We start from the raw sequence: 19825 nt of genomic DNA on the forward strand, positions 1-19825 counted from the left end.
ATAATGCAATTTGGTAACAATAATAAGCCTCAACAGATAACTAAATAAAGTTTCCTCGATTCATAAATAACCAAATAAATAAATAAAAACATCCTCAGCTCAGCAAAGTTTCAAACTTTCGATACAGTTCATGCTCAGCAAAGGCCAAGGCAACTTATTGAGAATCCATAGCAACACCACCCAGCAAGAGTTAAATATCCCAGTTACATAATATTTCCAGACATCCCAAAGGGGGAAGAGGGCAAAAACAAAAATGTCTGTAACAAATCTTCGACATTATCTGATTAAATTACGAGAAAAAAAAAACCTTATCCCAGAAACAACCGGTTTGCTAGAGAACAACCCCAAGGTTTTTTAACCAATCAATAACTTGTTCTCATCCAAGAAGGTATATGTGGGTACCTCCAAGTTGTATGGTGCTGGTCCCTTGCGGATCCTTCCAGAAACATCATAGTGGGAACCATGGCATGGGCAAAACCATCCACCAAAGTCACCAGCATTTGGCAAGGGAATGCAGCCCAGATGTGTGCAGACCCCAACAACAATAAGCCATTCTGGGTTTTTGACCCTCTCAGCATCTTGCTGGGGATCACGAAGAGAATTAACATCTACACTATTCGCCAGCTTGATATCATCGTCAGTTCGGCGCCTGATGAAGACTGGCTTTCCACGCCACTTCACAGTCACAGTTGCACCTGGTTCTATGCTGGAGAGATCAACCTCGAGCGAGGCCATGGCAAGAACATCCTTACTGGCTGACATGCTTAGCACAAACTTGAGGACAAGCAGACGAATCAGAGAAGCATAGACAAACCTACCGCCTGTGAGGACAAAGTAGGCAAATGCCCGCTTGCTGGGGTCACCTGGAGGGTAACGCTCATGGTTGTAATCATCATAAACTATCTTTGAAGTAGGATTCTTAACAGCTGCCACAGTTGGAGGAACATCTGGAACTAAATTGTTGTCCTTCGATGGGGTCAGTGAATCAGAAGCAAAACCTGAAGCAACCAATTCATTCAGAACAAAAGCAATATGACATAGAAAGCCATGCATTATATGTATGGTTTAATATAGACTTAAATCATTACTTAAAGAAGTAAATTTTAGAACAGCTATTAAAAATTTCAAATAGCCACTAACATTCAGACTGGAACTTGACGCTTCATGACCTTTTTTCTTGGTCTTCCTGTTCTTTTCTTTTTTATTCTCTTTTCCAATACGTAACTTGCAACTTCAAGATCAAAAGACCAATATACATTATTATTTGTGAAGGCATGCACCTCTTACAGAAAGAAAGCTAGAAGATACTCTACATAATTTCAAAGTTCACTCTCTTATTAAACACAAGTTTGACAAACAACCAACATCAAAATAAGGCAATCTAAACTCTAATGAATCAATCCATTATAGGTAGCAAATTATATTCAGAATCCATGGGAGCTAAACATAAACTAACATATTTATTGTTCAGCTCAGAAAGAATGCACATATGATACAAACACAAACCCAAGCACAATATCAAGCACAAAACACAATTGCACATTCTCGGAAGCCAGACTATCGAAACGCCCAAAAGGAAGTGATAAAATTTTGATGAATTCCTAGATAGATATTATGGGGGAAACCCTAAATAAGCATTTGCCAAGAAATAGGGAAGAGGAATGAGGGAAACCCTAACCTCTGGAAGGAAGATAGAAGTCAGTAGTGAAATAGATGGATCTGAGGTCATCGGAGGAGTCACGGCCGTCGATGAGATTCCGAGACAGGACAGAGGAGGAGGCGGTGGCGGCCTGATTGGGCCTCCATGGCGACGCAGACAAAGAACAGAGCCTCCTCGCCGCAACCCTCAACATCTTCTTCTTCTTCTTATTATTAATATTATTATTATTAATATTCTGATTCTGGGTTAAGGTTTAATAGCCTTGCGCTGCGAAATGGTCGTGTTTGGGTTAGCCCAACAAATGCAGCGAGTACTGTGGAGAGAGATAGAGAGAGAGAGAGAGGGATGGGGATAAAATAGGCAAACCAAAATTTCCCAGGCGATGGGATTTTGGGAACATGGGGGAAATGAAAATTGACCGTGTGGTCGATTTATTTGGCGGGTGGCCCTGATTTTGGCACGTCATCATCACATTTACTCCGTTTTTTTGTTTTGTTTTTGGGCTCAAGTATATTTCTGATTTAATAATTACTTTGAAGACTTGGATTGGGCCGAGTCATCTTCAAAGAAAAGCGTGAGAGATAGAGGTTTGGGCTCAATTCAAATCCCTGATTGTCACTCCGTCGTCGAGGACTTTTGAGCTTTGGCACAGACTCGCAAACAAAAAGCAAAGCATCACAGAAAAAAGGGTAACAGAGAGAGAGTATGGAATTGGAAATGGAAGGAAATAGTGGGAACGAAGAAGAAAGTGACATCATCGGTGGAGGTGGTGGGAAAGTAAATTTATCGGCATCGGAGATAGAGTATGTGAGCTACGAAGGAGAAGATCATCTGCCGCTGATAATGGGGCTGGTGGACCAAGAACTGAGCGAACCTTACTCCATCTTCACGTACAGGTACTTCGTGTATCTGTGGCCGCAGCTGTGTTTTCTGGCATTCCACAGAGGCAAATGCGTGGGGACGGTGGTGTGCAAGATGGGAGAGCATCGCAACACATACAGAGGCTACATCGCCATGCTTGTTGTCATCAAGCCCTACAGAGGAAAAGGCATTGCTACCCAACTAGTTACCAGATCTATTCAAGTCATGATGGAATCAGGCTGTGAAGAGGTACGTTGTGGTCTGCCTGTTCTTTTCATTTTTGTGTGTGTGTGTGTGTGTGTGTAATTAATTTCATAATCTGTTCTTGAGAAATTGGGGCTTAGGGTTTTCCGCTAGAATTTAACGAATGAATGTGATTCAGGTAACACTAGAAGCAGAAGTGACAAATAAAGGAGCACTGGCGTTGTATGGGCGCCTTGGATTTATCAGGGCAAAAAGGCTTTTCCGGTACTACTTGAACGGGGTTGATGCTTTCCGTCTCAAGCTGCTGTTTCCCCCCCGCCCAGACTTACTCTCCCAGTCCCAGTCCCAGTCCCAGTCCTCCCCACCTTTACATTGCAATTTACATGAATGACCCTGGATTCAGTTTTGACACATCAGGATAAGCTCCTTTCTTTCTTTCTTGTATTCTATTAACTTGTTTTGGAATTCTCTCTTTCATTTGAATTTTCAGATGAGATGTATCTTCATTACTAGAAGTACCATTTCACTTCTTTAATCCTTTTCCAAATTGTCTTTGCTAAGTGATAAGCTAGATTAACCAATTGCTTGCTACTTGATCAAGCAATTCAAAGCTTGAGGACCAAGTTTAGGTTTACAAGGGCAAGGAAAGGAAGGTTATATTATTATTAGCAAGATGTAACTTAGGTTGCTCATCTCATCTCGTGCAATGCCATTCAACAACAAACACCCTGAAAAAGCTCCAAATCCTCTGCTGCTGTGATGTGATGTGATGTGATGTCAAGGGTTGTAAAGAATGATAGAGGGGATCGGGTGATCAACCTGCATTATTACATCAGATCAGATGCTAGGATTAGATCTTAATCACAGCAAAGCTATAATTTGTTTCTATAGTCTCTTTCTTGATCCTCTGCTTAGGAAGTGTATTTCCCTGTACTTATCATCACATCATCCCTGTTCCCTTGACATGCATGGAATTTGTTTACTCAAATCTTCAATCAACCAGACTCTTTTTTAACACATAATAATGTACCTTTAAAAAATCCAAATTCCCTTCCCACCATCAAGAATAAAAGATAAATTTCTTTAGTTTGTGATTAAGTGACTCAAATTTTACAGTCCCAGTGCATATTTTTCGACACCAGAAATATCAATATAAGGGTAACATCAGAAGATATTAAATACTTAATCGTCGTCTTTCTATCTTTCTATCTTTCTATCTTTCAAGAATCATTACATATGTATTTGAGAAAATAAAAGAAAAGAAAGTTATAAAATCCAATTGCTTACGAATATGATACATAGAATAATGATATTAATATCTCGTACATATCATTTTCTTTTTTAACCATTAAATGGGGTACATGTCTCTCCAAAAAAGAGAGGAAGAGTTACATATATATAAGAAAAGGATAAAACGTTTACTTGAGGGCCAAAAGTCCACGGGGTCCAACCAAAGACCACCAATTCCAAACATTGCCGTCAAGTTCCTAGTTGTGTTTTGACGGCAACTCGAAACGGCTTGCTCTCACTGTCTGCAGCCAAGCCGAAGCCCAAAAAGCATCAAAATCCGAATCATTGTTAATTTTGTTTGTTTTCTGATAAACAAATGTACGTTTCTTTTATTTTTGGTGCATAAATATAAAAATCCTTTTTACTTTTTTTGATGAGGCAACAAAAAAATTTCCCAATTTTGATCCAAAAAAAAGGTGAACTAACTTGCTAATAATTCGTTTAGGTGTGGAATTTAAATTTAAATTTGGTGATGACTATATATAATCGGAGGGCCACTCCATTCATTTGCATAATCCATGCTATTTATATTTTAACGGAATAACTGAAAATATTATGAAGTCACATTGGGTAGGTTACAAGAGAAGTAATTAATTTATAATTTTACTCAAATATGTCAAATAAAAAAAATAAAAAAAATCTCTTAATAATATTTACAACTCACACCAACAGGGGTTACTTCACGCATTTACTTAAGATCCAAAGTTTCTTCTCTAAAAAAAAAAGATCCAAAGTTTCTAACACATACTTGTCTCATGTATTCATACTCATTTATTTCCTTAGCTTTACTATTATGCCTCTTCATAATATAATGTTAAAGGGGTTAAATTGTTAATCTATACCATTAGGAGATGAATTGTTAATATGTATAACTTACAGTTATTGATTACATGAAGATAAAACAAATAATAGGGTTTGAAATCTTAATAATGACAGAAATCCTGATTGTACAATAATTATCACAAATATCTCCTAATCATATTAGGAGAGTTGACTCACGACAACATATAATAATTGCATTTGTATAAAGAATGAGAGAAAAAATACATATTATTTCATTAAACGTATTTAACTAATTTTTTAGTGTATTTGGTGAATTTGATTAAGCATACTTGTTGATTGTTTGTAACTAATTTTTCTTTTTAAGGTAGGAGTTGGTGGCTGTAATGTATAACAATGTATTATATATGTTAATTAAAAAATGCATTACAAGGGGTGATAGTTGTTTATATGTAATTGCATTTTATGTTCATGTCTTATTATAGTCCGTTTTAATATGACTTATTTAATTATAAATGGAAGATTAAACACTAATTCACTTATTTTTGCTAAATTGTGTTGTGTTGGAGTAGAGAGCCGCATATATTATAAATTAACTTCACTTTGTTTCTAGTTAAGCAATCACTTACATACTACTTATAAAAAGTAAAAAATTCACTTAATTATAATATTAACAAAAATCATACAAGATATATTAGGAAATAGAAATAAAAGGATTTTCTAGAGAATTGGGACCCGGGTGCCGCGAAATAAAAAGTCTGACCCTTCCTGCTATTACTCGTGAACTCGCCACAATATCACTGTTCCATTCTAACCCTTGCTGGCTGCAATGCAACAATCAGGTTAGATCAGGAATCGACGTAACCTTGGAGCAAACGGACAAGCTGAGTCTCGAGCCAAGCCGCGCCCAAGCGCGCGAATGAACCATTCAATGTGAAATTAACGGTTCCGCGAAACCACACTCGTCTGATATTTCTCTATCTCTCTGCCCTTCCTCTCTCCATATGCTAAAGCTGTGTGGGCGTGTGTCTCTCTCCCCTCAACTCCTCAACCCAATCCGATAATACGAAACGCTCTCCCTTTCTCTCTCCTCCTCTCTCTCTCTCTCTCTCTCTTCTCTCTCTCTCTCTCTCTCCCCGCATTAAATAGAGTATTCTTAGCGCAAAATTCCCAATCTTCTTTGGGGTTTTTACTGTGAATTTACTGCAAACCTTCGCAGCTCTAATTCGTGGCTTTCTATTGAGGCCAAAGTAACCAGATTTTTCAGGTATTGCCTTTTTCTTTTCCCTTCTCTATGCCTTCATTGTTAGGGTTCCGGTTTTCTATTTCGACAGAAGGTGCTTGAATACGTTTCTGGGATATTTATCCCTTTTCTTGAAATTTTGATATGAGGTTGGTTTTTCACTTATGATTTGATGCCTAAGTGGGTTTCTGATTGTCAGCAAATTTGTATGGGTGTTCGCGGATTGTGTCTTCCATTCATAAGTTCCTGTCGTAATATTCTTAATTTTTTATTTTATTTTAATTTGTATGGATTTTAGGTACGTTTATCTCATATGCGTGCAGTTACTTACTTTATTTCTTCGTGTGCAGTGCAGTCCTTAGTTTAATTGTTTGTTTTCACTTGTGGATTCCTTATCCACTTGCTTGTTTCTTTGTTTATCTCTTTTGAATTTATAAAGTTTCTATTAAATAAAAAATAAAAAATATTAGGTACAGTTTAAGGGTGTTTGAGTCGCATTGTGGTATCTGAGGATTAAATCCTTAAAGTAAATCATGCAACCCTCTTATTTTTGGTAAAATTTTCTATTAATAAATTGCGTTTGGACGTTGACTGTATCAGGATAGCATAGCTTACTTCCTTAAGTGCTTTGCAATTTACATGAAAAGTACGTGCACATTTTCAGACTCATAGACTGACTCCAGTTGTATTGATTTTGTTCACAGTTTGGGTCAAGTTATGAGGCCTTCTGTAATTATGGATTATAATGTACTTGCAAATACTTGATATTTTCTCTCAGGTTGCATTAAAAACGGACGACATGTGTTAGTAATATATGAGGGTATAATGTTTTGAGGGAGCTTTTTTGTTTTTGACATCTTGTGCCAATGGCCGCTGATCAACGGAGAAAGCGCTTAAATGGTGCTAGCATCATCGGCTGCAATTCTAGGGAGCAACATAAAGCAAAAAAGAAAAATATGGGCTTACTTAAAGATGATTCAGACATAAATTCTCATATTTCTCTTGAGTGGGATGGAAATCAGAAAATGGTGGTTGCCAAAAGCGATCAAATTGGCATAAGCTGGAGAGATTTGAGGCCATTTATTGATTCTACTTTCAATAGCCACAATATTTTGGCAGATGTTTTTGCCGTTCCTGAGGGAATCTATGATTTGGAAGATTTGGAAGATGTGCTTTCGTATGAGGTAGCTATAAATTTATTGTTATCCACAATTATGTATCTAAATTATGTTTTATCTCTGATAGATGCATGTAATGTGCTTTTTGTTTAAACAATGATGCAGGTTTGGCAGACTCATCTGTCAGAGAATGAGAGAAAGCATCTGATACAGTTTCTTCCTAGAGGACCAGAGGCAGAGCAAGTTGTGCAAGCATTGCTTTCTGGGGATTACTTTGACTTTGGAAACCCTTTTCTTAAATGGCATGTATTTTTATGTAATAAAGTGACTTAACTTTTTTTTCACGCTCGCACACAAACACATGTTCTTCATGCAGCCCCTTTCCTCTTCTCTTCTCCATTATTTATTTCTGTTACTTCGAAAGTGGCTGCTTCAGCCCAAATTCAAGTAATGAAATATAAAACAAGAAGATGTGGATGATTTGTATGTAGTTTTGTATAACCTTTTCGTTTCTCTTTTTTTTTTATAGATTAAATAAATGTTGCACTGCAGAGTATTACTTTTTTTAGATTAATAAAAAAATTTAATTATTTCATTTTACTTTTAAGAAAATAGGATACATGGGGTTGAGAACTGTCTGATAGTTGTACCATTCTTTTAGATTCTGTTAGATCATGGAATTTAAAACAAGAAACTTTTTCAAATTGCTTTTTGTTACTATTTTTGCAAACACGGGTTGTGGGTGTACTATATCTCAATTTTAGACGTCTAACATGAATGAAGGAAAGAGCTTCTTTTGTAGTTTTATGAGTTTTTGATAAATAGCTCCTTTTAGTGTTGATAAGTTAAATCCATAGTGTGCTGATGATTTTATCTGAAATATATGCTTTCAGGGGTGCTTCACTTTGCTCAGGTGATTTCCACCCAGATGCCATTCTCCGCAGGGAACAGTGTCTAAATACTGATAAGAAAGCATACTACAAGGAGTTGCAGAAGTATCATAATGAGTATGTGAAGCTTTCCCAATTTTTTGTTTAATATATATCATTTTTGAAAGGTGCTTTTGGGCTAATTTATACGGTCACAATGTTTTTATGGTTTTTTGGTAGTATGATTGCATATTTACTGAAGTTGAAGGAGAGATGTGCAAGCTGTAAGGATCCTGAAAAGGAAATTGTGCAGAAAATATGGAGGTTGATGCTCACTGTTTTGTTTTAATTTCTTATTTTGAGTTTAGTAGATGCCAAAATATTCCCTTCGTAACATGCACAAGCAAGTACCATATAGTAATGAGGAGAAAGTTTTCTTCGAATTGTGTTTTTCCTGTTCTCTAACAGTTATTTGTTCAGACTGATTGGTCGTTATCTTATGGGTGTTATAAATTATGCAGGTCAAGAAATGATATGGAAAAAAAAATATATTCACACGCGAATGAATCCAGATTCCGCGATCTTGAGGAAAATGCCACAGTTACATCTGAATCTTGTTCATGGGTTGCAGATGAGAAAGCTTGTAGTAGTGATAACCAGATTTCCTCAGTGGTCAAAGGGGGTAAACTTCAGAACAGGTAATACAGCTTTCTACGTTTAGTCATACCAGCGCATCTATGTGCCCCAGGTTCATTTTAGTTTTCTTAAATTGGATACCTACTTGGCTACTTTCTGTATGTCTGGTTGTAGTTTCTATGATGATTTCTGCTAGTGTATCTGTCATCTACTTTCTTTGAACTGGCATGCAGAATCTTATAGGTTGCTACTGTCTCAGGATCTACGTGAAAGGCTTCGTAAAGGACAAAGGTAGAAATGTATTGGTTACAGCAGACAGGGCAGTTAATGTAGGAGCAAGATCCAAAACAGGAGACAGGCTACATAAGCGTAATTTCTACAGTAGCGATGGTGCTAAATACATGTCATATGTTAAGGTTGGTGTTGCTTTGGTAATAAGTAAATTTTTTTGATGGATGATGCCTCAGTAGCCTAATCAGTCACCTCTCTCTAGGCTAGAGTTTTAGGATCAGTCATCACTAGTTTCCAGGTTATAAATGACCTTGTTGATTTATTTAAGCGATCCTGTAGAAAACTTAGATGTCCAGACTCCCACCTTCTGGCTTCTGAGTCTCTGACTCGACAGGATTGTCACATGCGGCTTACTAAGCAGAGACATAGAATTGTCAAATTTTTCCTGTTAAGTGGACAAATAAGTGAACTCAACTAGAATAAAGTTCTTGCATAATATTCAGGTATTAGGATTTGAACACTGTTCTCTTTAGAAGTCATTGACTATAAGTTGTTTATTTGGACGGGAATTTCTGCATAACTGACAACAACTTAGCAGATATTTACTTCCTTAACCCAGTACAGCTACAAGACACTTCCTCTCTCTCTCTCTCTCTCTCTCTCTCTCTCTCTCTCTCTCTCTCTCTGTGCACACACAAAGACATCCTTTTGCTCTATACTTGTTACTTTGGGTCATAATATAGAATGCTCTAATTTTTATGATGCTCTTGCTGATTGTGCGCTTTTAACTATTTCAGATTAGCAAAAAACAGTATGAAATTGTTAAGAGTATGAAGCAGTCTGGCAAAAGCATTCAGTCCAGGTCTCTTAACCGGGTTTTAGGTAACCTTGATAGCTTTGATGTACAACCATATGAAGTCTTTGTGGAAGAAGAGCAGAAAAAGTTGCATCAGCACTGGTTAGTGTCTTGTGAAGTAAACACATATATTTTAAGACTCTGGAGAAACATTTGATTGTCTGCCCTCCTTAAAATATAGTCTGGTTTATATAGGTTGCAATTGGCAAATAAAGATCTCCCAGCAGCTTATGCAAATTGGAAAGAAATGCATCTACAGAGGCGGCAAATGACAAAGTCTTTGGAGAAAGACATGAAAAGGAGGCTAGAGTCCCTGGTGGAGGTTTGTGATTCTGCCCTTTTGTCCTCCCCCTACCCCTCCTCTCTTCTGTTTGAGTGGATGTATCTTTATCAACCTGATGGTCATCCATGCGTTTCTCAATTACCCTGTGTCTTTATTGTTGCATGATATCTAATGTGCTGGTTTGTGATGGGATGTTCAGGATGATGGAGGTGATGAGAACCATGAGAGCTTGCTTCAGGGTGAGATAGATATTGGAGCAGAAGACCATGATTCTCCCTTGGAAGACGATGACATGTCTGAACCTGGCTTCCCACAGGGTGATGAGTGCAACCCCATGGACATGGAAGATGATGACAAGTCTTTGCAGAAGCTGACTAGTGGTGATGAGTGCAACCCCACAGATATGGATTCAGAAGAACATTCCAGTACTGAATCAGATAATGATTCAGAAAAGCATATCATTACAGAATCAGGTCATTCCCCTCCTAATTTATCTGAGTACGCGGAGAATCTGAATACTGCAAATGATACGGTAAGTCAGGGAGCCCAATTACGTACTCGTAGAGATGTCTGGAAGCCAGTTAGCATGCCACATTCTTACTATGATTCTACTGCAAGCCATGAATATTCATCTACCAGTGAGTTATCACTTGCGCATCCACAAGTTAATGAAGAGCAACGAACACACTTGGTTGCTCTGGAGTCTGACTTGCCTGTGGGAGACACTGGGAAAGATTTATTGCACAGACAATCAGAGAATGGTTCCTTCAGTTACCCAAACCAAGATCGAAATGAATTGCTTCAATCTCTCTTTAAGGGCCAGAGCATGTTACCCTATGATCATGAGCAGAAACAGACTGGGTTGGATTTCCGACCACCAACCAATGTGTTTACGGGAGAGGGTCAGTTTCGAGGGCATTTTGAGGAGCAGCAACACCAGTCACTGCCTCTGGAGCAGGCACATAAGAGAGAGAGTGAGGTTTATATGCAGCAAAACTTACCTGAGAACATTTACTCTGATGGAGGTAGATACTTAATTTCAAGGCAGGAACATCTGACTCCAATCAATGCGCAGGATTGGGCTGTCAATAGTGTTCGTATTCCAGGACCCCTCCAATCTCACTTAGATGGGGGAGAAATGTTGAGCCATAACTGGTTTTCTGGAGAGCATCAAGTTCATGGTGGATGGTCTGCATCAGGTGGTACTAGTGTCGCAAGTCACAGCATTGGGAGTGGAACTAATGCAGATCAGAGCTTATTCAGTGTTCTATCTCATTGTAACCAATTACGTTCAAGTAGCCCTTATCATCCAGTAGCCTCCACTGAGCAGTTCATTCCCCCTAGGAACTATGGAATGCCGGGTGGGGTTACTCCGAGGATTGGAAATGTTTTACCACAAGCAGCTCATGCACTTGATTACTTGGGTGGGCGTGAGGCAACTACTTCGATGATGCATGATGGGATGCAATGGATGAACTTACCTCATCAGAACTCTGGTTTACGTGATCCAATGGGGAAGCCATTCTTGAGGTCGTGGAACCAATGACATTGTTCTGCCATATTGGGTGAGAGTTCCAATATGTGGTTTGGTTCAGTGGCAGGGCGGGACAAGAGTTGTCAAATACCAGATGCATGTAGAAAGGAAAGGTGACTTGCTATACGGTGCGGAATATTTTGAGATTCCGTTGGGGGGCAAGAGATGCGAGGTTACTGGAGATTCACAGAAGATGAAAGGGCAGAGCTGGTGATAGGTTTTTGTACATACCTATACGAGGGCCAACTCTACACCATGTATATATGTTAGATGGGCAGACAGATAGCAGGGGAGTCATGGAATTATTGGACAATTCCAGGTATCTCAAATTTGTTAGTTATAAATTGAATTTTTATTTTTCATTGGGATTTCTTTATCCTTTTGTGTTCTTGAGAGAACTTTTTCTATAATTTTGGAGGCTTTTAAGTTTCTTTAGAGGCAAAAGCTTTTATATAATCAATCTCTCTTGAATACCATTATTTTGGTCGTGGGCATTTCCAAACTCTCTCTCCCTCGCTTCCCCACTCTCTTGTGGAATGTTGAGTGCTTTTACCAATCATCTTCTGAAGCTAGTGTTTTGCAGTGTTTTTAACAATGAACTTCCAAGAAACTCTATCAAATTCCACTGAATAATGCTGGATTCCAAGCTGTAAACACATGAAAATGAATTATGAAGATGTGGCTGAAATCTGAAACGTTTGGCTTTTGCTCTATCATCTATGAAAGTGTATCAAGTATGGATGGATTGCATCCAACACTGAGGAAGGAAGTACACTCCCTCCTACCAGACCAGCAACCGGCAGCCCGCAAGCATAAGCGAACCCGTTTCTGTTTTTGGTCCATTTGGATTTGATTTCACCAGAAAAAAAAAGTTATAAAGATGAAAAATGGGTTATTGCAAAATTCGGCAGGCATTGTTTGTACCTATTAGTTCTTTCTGGTTCGTAAGGGAGCTGCTATCCTTGTGATGTAGCGTTGCCGACGTCCGTATAAATTGAATTTCGATTCGCCACATACACAATTTTGACGAGAAATGTATGAAATAAAACTTCGATGAGAGATAATATAGAAAATACACATAAAAGAAAGGGCCAACGACTCAGCTAGTAGGACAACAACACAATACCTATATTTGCTAGCAGAATACCTATGTCATGTACGGTCTATGTTGAAATTCAATTAATACAAATTTATCTTCTTTAAAATTAAACTTTAAACATCTTATTATTAAGGAAGAAAAAAAAGATGTTGCAAACCTAAAATTTTAACGTATTTATTTATGTGGGTACAAACTCCCAAATAAGTTCCAAGGAAGAGAAAAAAAAAAAAAACTCCCAAGTAAGTTATGATCCTATTAATTGTGGAGTTATATTGAAGAAAGAAACTAACAGAATAGAACATGATTAATAAATGTATTTTCTTCGAATTAGACGGGTTGACATGAAACATAATCTATTGTCGTCCTATGAAGATAAGAGATATTCCCGCCCGCGCAAGAGAGAGCATGCATAAGTTTACAAAATGACATGACGACTAAAACAACCGGGGGGGGGGGGGGGGAGAGAGAGAGAGAGAGAGAGAGATGCATTATTTTAGGGGTCCGAATTTTACAGAGTCACTGCGGAGAAAAAAGATGCGGCAGTTATACTTTGATTTTCTAATATTGTCATCTGCTCCTCTCTTCCTCCTTCATTGTATTGAGTTTCTGTGCGTTTCGGATTGGCCTCATTCATTCTCGCACTCTCACTCTCACTCTCTCACTCTCTCACTGTGCTTGTGAAAAAGCCTGACTGAATGAAACAAAGTATTAGGCTAATGATACTAACAGAGGCTCAAACCAACCATCCTCCCTCCGATAGGATTTGATTTGAGTTAAGGTTCTTTTAAGGGAAGGAAGGAAGGTAAGGGGCAGAGTGCGTCGGCATTGGCATTTCGGACAAAAAAGAAAAAAAGAAGATGAAGATGGGCAACAAGAAAGAGGTGATTCGATTAGAGCGTGAATCCGTGATTCAAGTTCTCAAGCCCAAACTCATCATGACCTTGGCCAACCTCATCGGTTCCTACTTTTTCCTTTTCAACTTTCTTTGCTTTTCTTCTTCAAATATTTGTTGTTGTGGCAGCCACTGTGGCAGTGTTCATGCCATTGCCTGCCTTGCTACTTTTGTAATCTTTGCTAAACAATAGCTTTGCTGATCATGCTACTTAACTCAAGTTTCCATATTCTGCAGAACAAAGTTCTGACCGGGTTGAGTTTCTAAAGCTCTGCAAGAGAGTCGAGTACACAATTCGGGCTTGGTATCTCCTACAATTTGAAGATTTGATGGTAAGCCTTCATGTTTTCTGGTCCCTATTGACGCACAGACATTCATATATAGAATTTGATTCATTTTATTTTCTCATGTTATTATTAATATTATTGTTATTTTATTTTTTTTGTGCCACTGACTATCACAAATTAAGTTTTATTTAACACGTCTTGTCTTTACAGCAACTATATTCCCTCTTTGACCCTGTACACGGGAGTCAGAAATTGGAGCAACAGAAGCTTTCTCCTGAAGAAATTGATGTACTTGAACAAAATTTCCTCAAGTACTTATTTCAGGTTCTCTGGCTGCTTCACCTTATTCCTTTTTTTTCCCCCCTTATATGCCTGCCCCATATACAACAACCGAAAGTAACACGAAAGAACTGGAAAAAAAAAATAAAGAAAAAGAGAAGAGAAACAAGAGCTATTGTCACAACACAATCCTCAAAAGGGTAAATCTGTTTTTGAAAGTATAATAATAGCTAAACAGTATTTGCAACTATAGCAGCAAGTATGAATTTTTTAGAATTCCCATTGTTATACAGGTGATGGAAAAGAGTAATTTTAAGGTTGCAACTAATGAAGAAATTGAGGTTGCCCAGTCAGGGCAATATCTTCTAAATCTTCCCATCGTGGTTGATGAGTCTAAGGTTTGCACTTACTAAAATGTATTTGTAACTTTCAATTCAGTGAGTGAGATGCTTTTTCAATATTATATGCGTTAATGTAATTTTGATTTGTTTTGTAAGCGGCCTTCACATTTGCTGATCCCATTATAATATTGTTCCTGCTGAATGTAGCTTGACAAGCATCTTTTGAAGAAATACTTTGACAACCATCCTTACCCAAACATGCCAGATTTTGCTGATAAGGTATCTCAAATGTTGCCTAAAAATCTGCAAACATTTGGAAGTTTTAAAGCCTTCTTAAGATTTCGAGTTGCTGATAGCCTTCTTAAGATTTCGAGTTGCTGATCATGCAGCATAAATTACTGCTGCACATATTGCAATTGTCTGCCTTTTCCTTATTTGATGTTTTTTTAAAGTCTTTTTCTCGCTTCAGTACATTATCTTCAGACGCGGAATTGGACTAGATAAGACAACCGATTACTTTATCATGGAGAAAGTGGACATTATCATTGCACGTTTCTGGGCATATCTTTTACGAGTAACTAAGTAAGTGCAATTCCGAACGTGGTCTGTTGTTCACCTTCACTGGAATATGCATATTTTTGGAAGTTATGATTGAAATTTCTAATTGAGAATAGTGAAGTTGTGAACAACTTTTAAGTAATTTAAATGAGTCTAAATTTGAAGTATCATCTATTGCATTATTAGTGATTGCCATTACTAGCACTCTTGTTCACATAGCTGACAGAGATTTCAATAGTTAATGGTGTTATTATTTTCGCAGGGCTGAAAAGTTTTTTTCGAAAAGGCCAAGTGTACAATGCGAGAAGGATCCAAAAAAGGATGATGATCTTATCGCTGAACAAGATGAAGAGGACTTGTTTGTTGAACGAATCCGTCTTGAAAAAATGCAACTAAGGTTGACTATCATGCCTTCCCTCTGTTAGCACAGTACAACAGAAATTACGCTTTTCTTTAATTAAGAAAAACAACTGATTCCACATGAATTCAACATGGATAAGAATAATGACTGGAAACATGTCTTTGATTTCCCTGCAAACATGCCTTTGATTCGATTTGAGTTGAGTTTCTCGTCTCATTCTTATGGTGATTATTGCCACCTTGTGTCCTTCAGTATTCCAAATTTGCTGAGCAAGAACACAATCCAAGAGCCAACTTTTGATAGGATTATCGTTGTTTACAGGTACTTTATTTTTAATTAATTATTGTTGTGCATATTGTTTTTGGGAACAATTTTCTTCAATTTGGGTGATATTCTTGTCACAAGGTTGGGCATATCATGTTGAGAGTATTAAATTAAATTATTTAAAATGAGCGTGTAGTCTCCTTCCTCGTTGCTTGATACGACTATAATTCTATCAAATTAAATTATGACTGTTTCAGGCGAGCAAATAGTGGATCCGGAGATCAAGCAGAACGAGGAATATATGTTAAACATTTCAAACATATTCCAATGGCTGATATGGAGATTGTTCTTGTGAGTCTCTTTCTCTGCCTCTGGGTCTTGTACTCCTCATAGCTAGCCTTCTGTTCATTTTCTTTTATATTTTTCCGGTTGAAGTATACATAGACAACTAAACTAATGAGCTAGTGCATGAAACCTTTTGGCTTTTACAGCCTGAGAAGAAGAACCCAGGATTAACGCCAATGGACTGGCTCACGTTCATTGGCTCTGCTGTAGTTGGGCTGGTCAGTTTATTGATAGCAATGAAGTTGTTTGAGTCTTGGTGCACTGGTTGTCAATTTTAAATTTTGTAGAAATGCTTCTTTCTGTACGTACAGGTTGCTGTTGTTACTTCGCTTGAAATGCCTAAAGTTGATCTTTGGGTCATTTTTGCAATTATTTCCACTGTGATTGGTTACTGTGCTAAGACATACTTCAGGTGAAGTCTCTTATTATTATATTTCCTGTTTAGATATGAACATTTTTCTCTGGCAAGTGAACCTGATCGATGATTGTCTCTGTCCCCATTGATCATGACAATACTAACGGGAGTTTTGTTTCATAATCTGTATGTAGTTTTCAGCAGAACTTGGCTCAATATCAGAACTTGATAACACAGTCCATGTATGAAAAACAACTGGATAGCGGAAGGGGTACTCTTCTTCACTTGTGCGACGATGTGATTCAACAGGAAGTAAGCAAAGCAGCGAGCTTGAGAAACTCTTTCTGTGAATTTTCAATGGACATTAATTAATAGTTTTTATTGATGCAACTAATTGAAAATGATAGAGACACACACCTACGTATATGTATACATACATAACATGCATACATACATTATACAAATATATAGAATAGGAGGTCAGTGCCCTCTATCTACTCCAAAGACTGAACGGATAAAAATGAAACTTGATTTGAGATTTTAAATTAGAATTCATGCAGGCTTCAGTTCAGATCCAGGAATGGATTTATGAATCACTGGTACTGGTACTCCATTTGAATTTAAGTTTTGTATATGCGTGCAGGTGAAGGAGGTGATCATTTCTTTTTATATATTAATGGAACAAGGGAAAGCTACTTTACCAGTATGCATCCCTCTCTTACATGTCTCTTCCGAGTCCGACTTAACATTTTGTCAACCTCCGAGTTACTTCTTGTTTTTATTGCAAGGCAAGAAATATAATAATAATATTATTATTTGGGGACTATTTTTTCTAGGATCTGGATAAGTGGTGTGAAGAACTAATCAAAGAACAGTTTAACGACCACTGTAATTTCGATGTGGACGATGCGGTTCAGAAGTTGGAGAAATTGGGAATTGTTACTCGGGTAAGGCTCCTACCTATGCTATGGCCTCCTCCTCCTCCTCATCATCAAACATATTCCATTTGAACCCTAATTACCGCTCCTCAACTCTTTTACCATGGTTGCTTAAATAAATATAGGATACCCTTGGACGGTATAACTGCGTTGGGCTGAAACGTGCTAACGAGATCATTGGCACCACCACTGAGGAGGTTGTCCTTAAGGCAAAACAAGATGCCACTGCTACTGCTTGATCAATCTTTATTCTTGATTCTTGTCATGTTGGCAAACTGAACAAGTTACTTGGGTTGCAGGCGATGATGATTCTGCTTTCTCAAAACAGCCCTTGTCTTCAGTAGGCTACAATCCTAGATCATTGTATTGTCTCTCAGATGAGATGGATGGAAGATTTTAACTCTTTTTTTTTGTCTTTTTTTTTTTCTTTCCTTGTTTGGAATAATTGGTCGTTTGGTAGTAAGTAATTAATAAATACAGCCCTAGATCTATCATCTGTGAAGGATGAGTTTAGTTAATTATTCCGTTCTTTTCCCATCTGGCTGGTTTTGCACGGTTCAATCAAAAAAAGTCAATGAATTTACTAAACAGAGTCCATGAAATTGCTCTGTAAACAATTGACATCTCCGAACGCACATAGCAAAGCCTCCAGAGTCTGAGTGTAGTCTGTAGAGAGATTGTTATAGTCTGTACTCTTTAAGAATCAATAGAAAAGGCAGAGGCTGACACTTGAGGCAGATGCAATTTAAGTCATTTTTTTATGTACAAACAGAAATGAAAACTGATATGATCGGAGCAAATGGGGGTTAGTTAACTTAGGACTCAGGAGGAGGAGTAGACTAGACTAGACATGTGTTGGAGAAGCATCGACCTGGCCCTGTTGACGGTGTTAAAGCAGAGGCATATATGCTCCTCAAGTTCGTTGAGGAGGTGGAGGAAATTGGGGTGGCTCTTGCTCAGCTGTTTGAGCACCTCCTGAATCGGATGCTTGTCGGTGGCAGTTCCAGTGACAGAGCCCCTCTCCAATCCAAGGCGAATCAGAAGCTTGTCTCCCTCCACCGCCGTGTGTAGACGGCGAACAAGGCGGTCAATGGTGGCAAGATCATTGTTGAGGACACAAGTACCCATGGCGGCAGCATCCAGTTGCTTCATATGGGCAACCTCCTTCTTCTCAATGGCAGTCATCATGCTGCTGCTGCTGCTGCAACTGCAACAAGAAGAGCCATTGCCATTGCCAGTGGCGGTGGGAGTGCAGCACAAAGGCGGCCCTGCAACAACGACGAGGGCGGCAGTGAGGGCATGGACAGTGATGGCGACGGCAGAGACGGCGACTCCGAGGGCAGTGCCAATGAAGCAGATGGCAGAGGCAAGAGTGGCGCGGCGAAGGAGTCGGATTCTGGAGCGGGAGGAGCGGAGGCGGGAGTCGAGCTGGTGCTTGAGCTGGGAGAAGCAGCGGAGCATGTCGTCGAAATTGTGGGAGTCGGAGTCGTCAGGGGAAGGGAAGGGGTTGTCGTGGCGGTCGAATTGGAGAAAGACTTCCAAGGCCCGACTGCACTGGGATTGGCTGAGGTTGAGGCTCAGAGACTCCTCCTCCGACTGTACAACGTCGAGGAGTTGATGGAGAGGCGCATAGAGCTCACGCGCTCGATAGACGTAGCGGTGGAGCATGAGGCATACTTGGGTGGTGTTTTCGCTCTGGTCGAAGTAGTCAGAGACCAGACGGGTGAGAGAGTTGGGCTTGGCTTGGCGAAGCGCCTCTTCCACGCACTGTCGGTTGGGCTGAAGCACTTGCTCCAAAAGAAGCCGCTGTCTCTGCCTCTGCCTCTCATGTTGGTTCTCTTTCTCCGAGTCCGAGTCCGAGTTCGAATCCAAGTCCCCCTCCACCTCATCATGGTGGTGGTGGTGGTGGTCATGGACCTCATGAATCCTAGACCAAATCTCATTGTAGGACTGGGTTTGGACGGCGAGCCTGTACTCGTGGGTGAGAGTGGCGGAGGGCGAGGCCTCAGAGCTCGTTCCTCCTAAATACCAATTACCAAATTGAATTGAATAAGTACCGACCAATCATACAAAGAAATTATATCAAGTAGAAATGCAGCAAGCAAAGCAATTGCAAGGCCCAGAGCTTGGTTGATAGTTGGTACCTTGCGATCGGGGAGGTGGGGGAGGATGAGAATGGATATCGGGAGCCGCAGCTGCAGCAGCTGGTGAGATTGAGGTTGTTGACGACGATGATTTCAGAGAGAGACATTGCAGCATATTAGAAATTAGAATGAAGGAATGAATCGCGATTTCTCGTCAATTACAATTTACAGGGACTCTCCTCAAAACATTTAAATTACTGAACGGGAAAAGCTTTACTTTTGCTCTTCAAGTTGTGTTTCCCAAATTCTAATTGACTGAACAAGCACAAGCCTCCGACCAAAAAAAAAAAGGCACAAGCCAACCTAGGGTTGAACCCTGCTCCATTTCAAGTCTTCAGTCTTATGACTCTTATCTATGATTTCTTGTCGGTAAAAAAATAATAATAAACACAAATGT

At 39.0% G+C, this 19825-nt stretch overlaps 5 protein-coding genes across 7 annotated transcripts; 3 read left to right on the forward strand and 2 right to left on the reverse strand.

Annotated features, from left to right (window-relative positions):
• LOC18782473 (cytochrome b-c1 complex subunit Rieske-4, mitochondrial) lies at positions 38 to 2112 on the reverse strand. The gene is made up of 2 exons (XM_007215736.2): positions 1679 to 2112; positions 38 to 998 (listed from the first exon to the last, which is right to left on the reverse strand). Exons 1-2 carry the CDS (start codon positions 1851 to 1853, stop codon positions 355 to 357), a joined length of 819 nt encoding a protein of 272 aa, XP_007215798.1. The 5' UTR covers positions 1854 to 2112; the 3' UTR covers positions 38 to 354.
• LOC18782461 (N-alpha-acetyltransferase MAK3) lies at positions 2234 to 3272 on the forward strand. Its single transcript, XM_007215908.2, has 2 exons — positions 2234 to 2770; positions 2904 to 3272. Exons 1-2 carry the CDS (start codon positions 2366 to 2368, stop codon positions 3114 to 3116), a joined length of 618 nt encoding a protein of 205 aa, XP_007215970.1. The 5' UTR covers positions 2234 to 2365; the 3' UTR covers positions 3117 to 3272.
• On the forward strand, positions 5672 to 12048 carry LOC18782618. Its single transcript, XM_007214863.2, has 10 exons — positions 5672 to 6062; positions 6817 to 7222; positions 7322 to 7458; positions 8050 to 8163; positions 8266 to 8349; positions 8547 to 8723; positions 8921 to 9077; positions 9690 to 9850; positions 9944 to 10070; positions 10231 to 12048. Exons 2-10 carry the CDS (start codon positions 6905 to 6907, stop codon positions 11575 to 11577), a joined length of 2622 nt encoding a protein of 873 aa, XP_007214925.1. The 5' UTR covers positions 5672 to 6062; positions 6817 to 6904; the 3' UTR covers positions 11578 to 12048.
• LOC18781651 lies at positions 11801 to 18021 on the forward strand. Of its 3 annotated transcripts, XM_020560132.1 has the most exons (16): positions 11801 to 11884; positions 13794 to 13888; positions 14054 to 14167; positions 14416 to 14520; positions 14671 to 14742; positions 14933 to 15045; positions 15284 to 15418; positions 15635 to 15703; positions 15904 to 15997; positions 16138 to 16209; positions 16303 to 16403; positions 16541 to 16658; positions 16990 to 17049; positions 17183 to 17293; positions 17410 to 17481; positions 17584 to 18021. In XM_020560132.1, exons 1-16 carry the CDS (start codon positions 11836 to 11838, stop codon positions 17626 to 17628), a joined length of 1425 nt encoding a protein of 474 aa, XP_020415721.1. In that variant the 5' UTR covers positions 11801 to 11835; the 3' UTR covers positions 17629 to 18021. The 3 variants fall into 3 exon arrangements, with proteins under 3 accessions (XP_020415721.1, XP_007215281.2, XP_020415722.1); XM_007215219.2 differs by lacking the exon at positions 11801 to 11884 and adding an exon at positions 13497 to 13621 and having other exon boundaries at positions 17410 to 18021; XM_020560133.1 differs by lacking the exons at positions 11801 to 11884; positions 13794 to 13888 and having other exon boundaries at positions 14088 to 14322.
• LOC18781989 (UPF0496 protein At3g19330) lies at positions 17986 to 19825 on the reverse strand. The gene is made up of 2 exons (XM_020560134.1): positions 19429 to 19825; positions 17986 to 19305 (listed from the first exon to the last, which is right to left on the reverse strand). Exons 1-2 carry the CDS (start codon positions 19541 to 19543, stop codon positions 18107 to 18109), a joined length of 1314 nt encoding a protein of 437 aa, XP_020415723.1. The 5' UTR covers positions 19544 to 19825; the 3' UTR covers positions 17986 to 18106.

Source organism: Prunus persica, chromosome G3, assembly GCF_000346465.2.
Source record: "Prunus persica cultivar Lovell chromosome G3, Prunus_persica_NCBIv2, whole genome shotgun sequence".
Lineage (NCBI taxonomy): Eukaryota > Viridiplantae > Streptophyta > Magnoliopsida > Rosales > Rosaceae > Prunus > Prunus persica.

Excerpts from the sequence above, each read along its gene's own strand:
- LOC18781989 (XM_020560134.1), bottom strand. The coding sequence starts at position 19,543 with ATGCTGCAATGTCTCTCTCTGAAATCATCGTCGTCAACAACCTCAATC. Across the intron at positions 19,306-19,428 it reads CCCACCTCCCCGATCGCAAG|GAGGAACGAGCTCTGAGGCC; the intron begins GTACCAACTATC and ends ATTGGTATTTAG.
- LOC18782618 (XM_007214863.2), top strand. The coding sequence starts at position 6,905 with ATGGCCGCTGATCAACGGAGAAAGCGCTTAAATGGTGCTAGCATCATC. Across the intron at positions 8,724-8,920 it reads GGGGGTAAACTTCAGAACAG|GATCTACGTGAAAGGCTTCG; the intron begins GTAATACAGCTT and ends CTACTGTCTCAG. Across the intron at positions 9,078-9,689 it reads AATACATGTCATATGTTAAG|ATTAGCAAAAAACAGTATGA; the intron begins GTTGGTGTTGCT and ends TAACTATTTCAG.
- LOC18781651 (XM_007215219.2), top strand. The coding sequence starts at position 13,522 with ATGAAGATGGGCAACAAGAAAGAGGTGATTCGATTAGAGCGTGAATCC. Across the intron at positions 14,168-14,415 it reads TCCTCAAGTACTTATTTCAG|GTGATGGAAAAGAGTAATTT; the intron begins GTTCTCTGGCTG and ends ATTGTTATACAG. Across the intron at positions 16,404-16,540 it reads TGTGCTAAGACATACTTCAG|TTTTCAGCAGAACTTGGCTC; the intron begins GTGAAGTCTCTT and ends ATCTGTATGTAG.
- LOC18782461 (XM_007215908.2), top strand. The coding sequence starts at position 2,366 with ATGGAATTGGAAATGGAAGGAAATAGTGGGAACGAAGAAGAAAGTGAC. Across the intron at positions 2,771-2,903 it reads TGGAATCAGGCTGTGAAGAG|GTAACACTAGAAGCAGAAGT; the intron begins GTACGTTGTGGT and ends AATGTGATTCAG.
- LOC18782473 (XM_007215736.2), bottom strand. The coding sequence starts at position 1,853 with ATGTTGAGGGTTGCGGCGAGGAGGCTCTGTTCTTTGTCTGCGTCGCCA. Across the intron at positions 999-1,678 it reads CTTCTATCTTCCTTCCAGAG|GTTTTGCTTCTGATTCACTG; the intron begins GTTAGGGTTTCC and ends TGGTTGCTTCAG.